The 10911-nt window shown below is 47.3% G+C and overlaps 1 protein-coding gene across 1 annotated transcript; it reads right to left on the bottom strand.

Annotated features, from left to right (window-relative positions):
- Positions 1-8885, bottom strand: LOC132222788 (zinc finger protein OZF-like). The gene is made up of 3 exons (XM_059677994.1): positions 8785-8885; positions 2688-2811; positions 1-1400 (listed from the first exon to the last, which is right to left on the bottom strand). The coding sequence occupies exons 2-3, from the start codon at positions 2806-2808 to the stop codon at positions 1-3; spliced, it is 1521 nt and encodes a 506-aa protein (XP_059533977.1). The 5' UTR covers positions 2809-2811; positions 8785-8885.
- Positions 8886-10911: the final 2026 nt, after the last annotated feature.

Here is a 10911-nt window from a genome sequence, read left to right as displayed (position 1 = left end):
TTATGGTTTTTCTCCAGTGTGAACTCTGTGGTGTCTAGTGAGGGCAACCCTTTCACTGAAATGCTTCCCACATTCACTACACTCATATGGCTTTTCTCCAGTGTGAACTCTGTGGTGTAGAGTGAGGTAAGACCTTCGACTGAAGGATTTCCCACAATCAGTACACTCATATGGCTTTTCTCCAGTGTGAAGTCTGTAGTGTCTAGTGAGGGCAGCCCTTTCACTGAAATGCTTCTCACATTGACTACACTTATATGGCTTTTCTCCAGTGTGAACTTTGTGGTGTATAGTGAGGTGACACCTTTGACTGAAGGACTGCCCACATTCACTACACTCATATGGCTTTTCTCCAGTGTGAACTCTGTGGTGTACAGTGAGGTGACACCTTTGACTGAAGGACTGCCCACATTCACTACACTCATATGGCTTCTCTCCAGTGTGAACTCTGCGGTGTATAGTGAGGTAACACCTTTGATTAAAATGCTTCCCACATTCACTACACTCATATGGCTTTTCCCCAGTGTGAACTCTGTGGTGTCTAGTGAAGTCAGACCTTTGACTGAAGGACTTCCCACATTCACTACACTCATATGGCTTTTCCCCAGTGTGAACTCTGTGGTGTATAGTGAGGTCAGACCTTTTACTGAAGGACTTCCCACATTCACTACACTCATATGGCTTTTCTCCAGTGTGAACTCTGTTGTGTTTAATGAGAGCAATGCTTTCACTGAAGACCTTCCCACCATCAGTACACTCGTAGGGCTTTTCTGTAGTGTGAACTCTCCTGTGTTGAAGGTGGTTGAAGGTTTGTCTACATACTTCCCCACATTTATTATACTCATCAATCATATCTCCAGAGCAGAGACCTTTCTCATAAGCAACTTTCTGTTTCCGGCTGAAAGCTGTTTCACATTCAACCCCCTGGTGATGTCTTTTTCCACTGAGAAATTCCTTTGAAATCTCATTGTTACTGTGTGGCTCCTCAGTGTTAAGAGTGGCCTGGTGCCGGAGAAACCCTGAGATGTCTGGGGAGTCTTCACCGACCTCCATATTGGCTTCAGGCACCCCAGATAAGTAGAAGCAGCAACTTGTCACAAGCGAGGCACTCTCCATATCTTCTTTCCAGGGCTTCTCTCCACTGGCATCCTTCTGTTGCTGGTGAGGGTTTGTACTGAAACACAAGTCTCTCACACACGCATCACTTAAGAACACATTCTTCTCAAAGTAAACCACTTGTAACTCAGTCAGGTGCAAAATATCTTTTAACACTGAGAAGCACGGCTTACACAGATGAGTCCTCTGGGTGGCTGCAGCTGTCTTGGAAACCCTGACCTGAGACTCTCCTACAGATACACTGTGTTCACAATAGGCCTCCACATCATCCATTTTATGCCAATGACCTGAAAACAGAGAAATGATGAGAAAATGAATGGTGACTCTGGCGACAGGGTGAAGTCCCATGATAAAAGTGTGTTGCACATACTACATTGGTTTCGTACAATTGGCTGAAAATAAAAGACCTATAGGATGGCTTAATAAGAGGCCCCTGTGAAGTTCTTGACCACTGGAGATCACAAAACAGTGGAGATTTCAACAGAAATAGAGCATAAACATGGCGAGCACCACATGAAAGATAAGTGGACTGTCCAGCTCATTCTGCTGCTAACAGCATTCAGTAGATCTTCTCTGCCTGTGACATGGGCAAGCTGTGCAGAAGGTTGGTTCACTTTCCAAGTAAAATTCAATACATAAGTAGCTGGTGTTTGAGGGGTGTTTAAGCATGCATGTGATCCTCATAACACTTGCATAGATTAATGTTGTAGAATACTGCAGAAAGAGATATGTAGAGGAATAGGTGATGTAAAAAGGACACAAAGGAGAAGATAGCCAAACGAAGAAGTCATTGATGAAATGACAAGTCGGCAAAGTGTCAAGTGTGGGAAAGGAAAGGTATAAATGAGGTGTGGCCACGGGAACCTGCACCAAACACTGTTGGACAGGAGCAGGTTCCTGGTACAATCTCAACACCATCCTTATGTCATACCTCCCCCCAGTTGCCACTCAGCCAGGCCAGGCTTCCTCTAGGACCGTCCTGTATGTTCACTTTGTAAAAAACCGAGGTTCTCCCTGCTCCTCCTTCTCTAGAAATACGTACAAAATAAATATTCCAAGTATCAATGAAAGACAACAAAGGTGAGCAGCCATCACTTGCCCATAGCATTCGGTTTGCAATAGTATTCACAGAAGGTAATATTACAAACGACAATGGAAGGAGGGTCTTACAAGAACAGTCTCTGGTGCATGTACGTAAAGACGATACCTGGCACAGGCATTCACCAAGGTCCTTATCTACAGGGAAGGTGCAGAAGTGGAAGCCATGAATCTGGATATAGTCACCCTCCTGGGAGAGGAAGAGCAGGAGGGACCCATTAAGCTGCCTGTAAGACTGCTGACACCCACACACTTCCTGCAGTTTCTGAGGCAACTGGTGGTAGGGAGACTTATGGAGTCTATTGCTCAGGGCTCTCTGACAGCTCAGCACTGGCAGCCACAGCCCATTAGACAAGACAGTGGGGAAAATTAGCAGAGCCCATGGTCTGGCTTTGAGAGAGAGAGAGTGCTAAGTCTGGAGAATAAATAAAGAGTGGGCATTACCTCAGGATCTAGGAGAGATGTGAAGGTCTTACCTACGAATGATACAAGTGCAAACACTTCCAGCATCACATCACAGTACAGATGTCTCTGAGCCTCATCAAGTAGCCCCCACTCCTCCTGAGAGAAGGCAATGGCCACGTCCTCAAAGTTCATATCCTCTCACAATGGAGAAAGTACACCCCATGATAAGATTCTCTCTTGAGATTCCAAGTTTGCCATACACCCCACCCTGCACATCCATATGCTCCCCTACTCCCCACATCAGAGAAGATAGCAGCCCTTGGTCCCATTAAAGTCAATCTCTCCTTATACTGATGCTGTGTCTCTCACAACAATAAAGGCAGATGAACAGATACAAGATGCCTGTCTTCTGATCCTCAAATGTGAGTCACACTGCCCCCTTTTAATAACAGTGGGTGTTAGGCACACAGGGGAGGAAGAGATGTTGCACATAATGGGAATGTGATGGATTTGATACTGGTGTTGTCAGGCAATACCCATGTTGTCCTCCAAATTTTGCCTCCAAGACACCAAACAATATGGTAATGCCCGTTACACTTCTAACTCCAATCCCAGTTTGCTGGGGCCATCACTTTGCGTTACCTGCTGCCCATAGTTCTTTGATCCACACTTGTCTCACAGCTTCATTCTCAAAGGCACAACTTCACTGGGAACACAAATAAGCCATGACAAGGACAGGGTGTTTTCTAATCAGCTTCTTTCTTAAAATTCCAGTTCACCACCTCTGTGATACATTTCTCTCTCACCCTTCTCTCTTCTTCTTTGCCCATCCTGGTGGGAATTCTCAAGTGCAAGTGACACTGATGTATGCTCTAGTTCTTATTGTTCACTGGGTCAGAACTCAATAAGAAATGGCAGGTGGGCACATATATGGCACCTAAGCTCTGGACCTGGCATGTAGCACCAGAGCAACCCATATTGTTAGGAATTATCCTAAAATTCCCCATATCGTATCGTAAAGACGCCATCAGAAATGGACTCCCCCCAAAAAGATGGCGGCCAGCAAGAAGGTAAGGAGGGTTTGTGAGAGAGAGAGTGAGCGAGCAATAGAGGAGTAGGTGGACATGTGTGGTGTGTGTGAGTGCGAGCTAGGGACAGCTAGATGCTACAGGTGTTTCAAGGGGCTGCCAAACAGGCAGCCTTAGACGGCAAAACCTGCTGCCACCACAAACACTCCGGGGAGGACACCCCCGGCACAGAGACTGCACCATCTTGAAGAACAGAACTGCTTGGGACTAGGATCCTAGCCTCGCTATTACCCAATCTGGTCACAGTGGCAAACAAGGAGCCCACAGTCACTCAGGTAAAAGATCTGCGACCACAGCTGCAGACACACCAGCACCAAGAAGCCAGGCACTGAGGCCACAGATTCCTGAGTTACAGAGCCAATCCCCCTCCCCGCCACCCCGACAGCAGAGGCATAGGAACTGCCAGACCCTCTCTGCTCAAACAGACCTCTTGCCCACACACAGCAGCGGCAGCTCTACCTGAATTTGGGCCTGGGTGTGTGGAGACGGGAAGTTAGTTTCCCGTGACCAGAATCCGTGCCCAAACAGGGAGCCTGTGCTGAATTTGAGCCTTGGTGCACGATCTTGGGGAGTTTGTTTTCTGCAACCAGATCCCACACCCATGCAGGGAGACAGCGCTGAATCTGAGCATGGGGGCATGAACTCAGGGAACTTGTTTTCCACGACCAGAGCCTGCATCCAACCAGGGAGGCAGTGCTGAATGTGAGCCTGGGTGACGGACACGGGGAGTTTGTTTCTTGCAGTGCACACTCACGTGACCAGACCGCAGGCCCACACTGAGGGGCAGAGCCACCTGACTTTGATTCAGGGCAAGGCTTTTTCCGCAGGGCAGGAGTGCACCTTCTGTTGACACAGTGCAACTGTGCACCTCAGTCCCCCAAGCAGACCAGGGAACCTGATTTTCCATGCAAGAGGCAGCACCAGTGACTTGAATCTGTTTCTCATTGCACGCACCTGGAATCCCTGATTCCCAGTGCATTCACACTAAAAGCCAGTAACTCCAATTCATGGCACATGCCCAAACAGGGACCCTGATTCTCAGCGAGACCACACCAAGCAACAGAGACTCTGATACTCGATTCTCAGTGTGGATACAGGGGGTCTCTGACTCCTGCCACGCGCCAGGAGACTTTGATTTTTGGCATGTGCCAGCGGGATCTGTTTCAGGATGGTGCAGGCAGGGTCCCTAATTCTAGGTGTGCACATGAGGCCACATTAAGTGCCTGTGAATGTGATCCTAGGTGAGCGTGGCCCCCCAACCCAAGGTAGCCACACATCTTGGTGTCAGAGTTCTTCAGTGACACTTGCGGGGTGCGAAGCTCCCATTAAACATGGCTCCCACTACACATGGCCCGTTACTTGACATTTGAACCTTCTGGTGATAGAATGGAGAGACAATGAAACAATCCCCAGAGGAAAGAAAAAGATCGCCAAGAAGGGAAAAAAGTGAAACAAAGCATGCAACATGACAAAAAAAAAAGAAAAGAATTCAGAGTAATGGTCATAGAGTTCATTCACCTGATGGAGGAGAAAATCAATAACCTATGCAAAAAATCAGGAAGAAATGAAAAGTGATATAGCTACAATCAAAAACACCATGGAAGGTTGCAACAGTAGACTACAAGAAGCGGAGGACCGAATTACTGAGTTACCAAAAAGTACAGAAACAAGCCCAATCTGAACAGCAACTGGAGAAAAAGTTAAAAAGCAAGAGGAGAGCCTATGGGAGCTTTGGGACAACACAAAACGAAGTAACATACATATAATAGGGCTGCCAGAAGGACAAGAAGAGCAGCAAGGATTAGAAAATCTATGTGAAGAAATAATGACAGAAACCTTCCCTGATATGGAGAACAAAAATGTACACAAGTACAGAGAGTCCCAAGCATGATGAATCCCAAAAGACCCACACCAAGACAAGTCATAATCACAATGGCAAATGTTAGCGACAAAGAGAGACTCTTAAAGGCTGTAAGGAAGAGACAGAGAGTTACCTACAAAGGATCCCCCATCAGTTATCAAAAGATTTCTCAACAGAAACACATCAAGCTAGAAGGGAATGGAAGGAGGTATACAAAGTGATGGAAAGCAAAGGACTGAATCCAAGAATACTCTATCCAGCAAGACTATCAATCAAAATTAAAGGGGAAATCAGGAACCTCACAGACAAAAAAAGACTAAGGGAATTTATCGCTACCAAGCCAGCAATGCAACAACTGCTAAAGGGAATGCTGCAAAAAGAAGAAATAAAAAGGTAAGCAGGAACACAGGCACAAAAAAATAACAGTGGCTACAAACAAGAACCTTTCAATAATAACTTTAAATGCAAATGGACTAAATGCTTCAATCAAAATACATTGAGTGGCTGAATGGATAAAAAAAACACGACCTTATATATGCTGTCTACAAGAGATCCACCTCAGAACAAGGGACTCACATAGTCTGAAAGTGAAGGATTGGAAAAATATCTTTCAGGCAAATGGAAAAAAAAAAAAAAAAAAAAAGCTGGGGTAGCAATACTTATATCTGACAAAATAGACCTCAAAGTGAAGGCCATAACAAGAGATAAGAAGGCCACTTCATAATACTAAACGGATTGGTAGAACAAGAGGATATTACCCTGATAAATATATATGCACCCAACACAAGAGCACCTAAATACATAAAAAAAAAAATCCTGGAAGATATCAAGGGAGAGATAGACAACAATACAATCATAGTAGGGGACTTTACAACACCACTGACATCACTGGATAAGTCCTCTAGACCAGTGGTTCTCAACCTTCTGGCCCTTTAAATACAGTTCCTCATGTTGTGACCCAGCCATAAAATTATTTTCATTGCTACTTCATAACTGTAATGTTGCAACAGGCGGGTGAGAGCATCAGTGTGGGGGGTAATGGGGAGATAAGGACACATATATAATACCTTAATCAATAAAGAAACTTAAAAAAAAGAAATGGACTCCCTTTTCATTCACTCATCTGTCAATGTTAGTGCCTGGCTGCTTTGCTTTTAGTCCCAGGGACCACGCTGATGTCATCATCCCCTGTGGGTGATTGTGCAGCTCAGCCCGGGTTCCCCACCTGCCACACTGACACAGATGGCACCTCCCATACTGTTCTCTGGGTCACTGTATGCTCTGCCCTCAAGAGAACCTTGGCTGCTTGTCATCACAGGCCCCTAGGCTGTGCTGGTGTTCACATGTCTGTGGATTGACTAGGTGATTAAAACACAGATATTGATCTTAGAGAGAGAGAGAGAAATAGGAATATATATATCCTATCTAGTAATAGACAAACATGGTAATTAACCATAGCTCCAACACACTTCCCATTGGCTAATCAGGGTGATATGCAAATTAACTGCCAACTAAGATGGCAGTTAATTTGCATACTCGCAATGATGGGAGGCGAAAGGGGAAGGATGGAAGACAGTGATCAGAAACCCAGGCGCAGGCAAGAGCCAGGGAGCAGGGCCAAGGTCGGCCCTGGAGGCCACCTTTGCCCTGCCACCAGCGGGTGATCGGAGAAGCCTGGGGGTGGGGCAGGGAAGCGGACACAGACAGCGACTGTGACTGCAGAAGCCAGGTGCAGGGGGTCAGGGAAGCTGCCCCCACCAGCGTCCCCGGCAGCGGGGTCCCTGCCCCACACCCGGGTTCTGCAATCGGTGACCACAGCAGCCGCGTGCAGGGGCGATCACAGAAGCCAGGTGCGCGGACAGGGAAGCAGCCTCTGCCAGCTTCCCCGGCCGTGGGGTCCCTGCCACGCACCCGGCTTCTGCGATAGGTGACCACAGAAGCCAGGTGCGGGGGCGATCACAGAAGCCAGGTGCGTGGGCAGGGAGCAGCCTCCGCCAGCTTCCCGGGCAGTGGCTTCCCTGCCCCACACCCGGGTTCTGCAATCGATGACCACAGAAGCCAAGTGCGGGGGCGATCACAGAAGCCAGGTGCGGGGACGATCACAGAAGCCAGGTGCAGGGGCGATCACAGAAGCCAGGTACATGGGCAGGGAGCAGTCTCCGCCAGCTTCCCCGGCCGTGGCTTCCCTGCCCCGCACCTGGCTTCTGCGATTGGTGATGCCTATTTTTGTATGACACATAACTGATTGTCCTCCCTGGAAGCACAGACGGAGACAAAGAAGCCCCCAGAACTAGAAGCCACCCATCTTTGGTCCAGACGCCAGCACCTGGGGCTGGCTGCAGCCCAGGAGATGGATAAGCTATGGGCCAGAGGTCCCAGGCTGCAGCCACCCGGAGAAGCTGCCAGCCCTGTGGTCCAGGGCATCAGCGCCTGTGGCCAGGGAAATAGGTTTCCTCTTCTCCTACTGCAGTCATTACTTCAATATTCCCCTTCTGAATTTCTCTCCTGTGCTGCAACCCAACTCCACTTTTCATCGGAAGGATACGAAACAGAGAGAACAGTGTTAAAAGCTTACATTTTTAAGCCAGTAAGGTTGGTACTGAAACATATAAATGGAAAACTAGAGTCCTTAAGGTAACAAAGGCTACAAAGGACAGCACAGCGCGTGACCTATTATATCCAGCAATCCATATGGGGACTGAAAACTTTGCAATGATGACAATTACAGAAGATATGAATCAACTAAAATAGTTGACAGGGACAATTCTTCCATCTTTGAAAATATCTACATCGAATCTGTTTAAACAGATTTTCATCTGCATAATATAACACATTCTGACAAGACCACCACCATCATCAATGTGGTCAGTGTTGTTCCCTAAAATGTTTAATAACTGAGGGACCCCCCTCCGCCGAGTGCACAAATTTTGTGCACCAGGCTACTAGTATGTGTGTGTGTGTGTGTGTGTGTGTGTGTGTGTGTGTGTGTATCTGGTTCTACGATTGCGTGACATAATGCAATTTTCACCATAAGTCAGAACCCACCTACATAAGAACCTATGTCACTCACATGGCACACATACACAGCAGTAATGAAGTGAAATATTAAAAAAAATTAAAAGATAGATAACAATTCCTGACCTTTACTTGTGGTAAGTAAATAATAAAAAACATAAAGCACATATGTACATACAAGGGTAAATACGGTATTATCCTTACCTTTACTACTGTTGTTGGCTTGCACACTGGACGTTGTAAAGGAGGGAGAGACAGGCTTACACTGGGCTGCTGGGGGGAGGAGGTTTGAGAGGCAGAACCTGGAGAAGGTGAATGAGATACTGGGCCAGGTGAGTCTGGAGAAGCAGAACCCGCAGAAGGTGCTGGAGATACTGGCTCAGGTGAGTCTTTAGAGGCAGAACCTGCAGAAGGTGCTGGAGATACTGGGTCAGGTGAGGCTGGAGACACAGAACCTGCAGAAGGTGCTGGAGATACTGGGTCAGGTGAGTCTGGAGAGGCAGAACCCGCAGAAGGTGCTGGAGATACTGGGTCAGGTGAGTCTGGAGAGGCATATGAGGTAGAGGGTACAGGATCTGTTGCAGGCCTCTCTACCTTCTTAAAATAATGTGCAAGGCTGGTCTGGAAGGATGCCTTTTTCTTGTCCTCCCAAATCTCCTTGTAACACTGCAGGCTGTCCATGACCGCTCTGGCAACCTTACTGTACCTGTCACTGTTGGGGTCCTGAGCCTCAAACCTTGCCAAGGCATCCTCTATCATGGCAAAGGCCCCTGCCAGTTCCTGGCTTGTAAATCTCTTGGGCTGTGGGGTTGGTGTGTCTTCCTCTTCAATTACCTGCTGTTTCAGTTGAATGAGGTCCTTGGTAGATAGCTCCTCTCCATGAGATGCCAGCAGCTCTGTGACATCCTCAGCCTCCACCTCCAAATCAAGCTGCTTACTCAGCTCAACAACATTCTGGATGACAACCTCAACTGAATCCTCAAAGCCATGGAAATCATTCACAAACTGGGGACACAATTTTTTCCAAACACCATTCAAGTTCGTCTGCTTAACTTCATCCCAAGAATCAGAAATGTTCCTTACAGCAGCAAGAACATTGTAAGATTTCCAAAAGTCGTTGAGAGTCAACTCTTTATCCTCAGTTGCCCTAAAAGCCATAGCCAATGTCCTTCGGAGGTAGTAGGCCTTGAATGAGGCAATGACACCTTGGTCCATAGGCTGTAAAAGGGAGGTGGTGTTAGGTGGAAGGTAAACCACCTTGACACTTGGATGAAAGTCATTCAGATCGGCAGGGTGACCAGGGGCACTGCCCAGCACTAGCAGCACCTTAAAGGGCAGCCCCCTGGAAGCACAGTAGTCCTTCACTTCTGGCACCAAATGGTTGGTGAACCAGTTCTCAAATACGCTAGGTGTCACCCAGGCCTTCTTGTTAGATTTCCAGATGACAGGTAGTTGACCCTTCCATATGCCCTTGGGGGCCCTTGGATTCTCGGCCAGACACACCAAGGGCTTCAGCTTGAAGTCACCAGCAGCATTCGCCCCAAGTAGCAAAGTCAGTCTCTCCTTGCTGGCTTGATGGCCTGATGCTGTCTTCTCCTCCTTGGCAATGTGCGTACGTGTAGGCATAGGCTTCCAGAACAAGCCTATCTCCTCGACGTTAAACACTTGTTTATCACAGTAACCCCCCTCCCTAATTATCTCAGCCAACGCACTAGGAAAAGCACCTGCTGCTTTTGCATCACCACTGGCAGCTTCCCCTGGCACCTTCAGATTATGCAAATTAGCACGAGCCTTAAAACGCATAAACCAGCCTTCACTAGCCACAAACTCTCCACTTTCACTCCCTTCCCCCTTTTCTTTTTTCAAGGCCTCAAACAATCTTTTAGCCTGCTCCTGAATCACCATCAGGCTCACTGGGATACGCCGTTGATGCTGGTCATCCAGCCAAAGCACTAATAATCTTTCCATCTCAATCATGAGATCGCTGCGCTGCTCTGTAATCAGAGTTGATTTCATAGGAGCGGATTCTTTCACACGGTCAAGTCTACGCTTTTTATCGTGGATGATCTTCGAGACAGTCGTAGGACTGAGGCCAAGCAACCGGCCGATGTTTGTCGGTGTTTCACCCTTTTCTGAGCATCTCATTACATCTACTTTCACTTCCATTGTGGTTTTCCTTCTTTTCGTAGCACTGCCATCAGAAGAATCTGCCTTTCGCTTAGGATCCATAAGGAAGGGCAAAAAGTATTCAAAATAACACAAAAGAAAGAGAGCAAATGAAGCACAGTCCTAAATGGCTTATGAATGGCGACTGAAGGACAGCGTCTCCCT

This window comes from Myotis daubentonii, chromosome 21, assembly GCF_963259705.1.
Source record: "Myotis daubentonii chromosome 21, mMyoDau2.1, whole genome shotgun sequence".
NCBI lineage: Eukaryota > Metazoa > Chordata > Mammalia > Chiroptera > Vespertilionidae > Myotis > Myotis daubentonii.
This window is presented reverse-complemented; position numbering and strand designations above follow the sequence as displayed.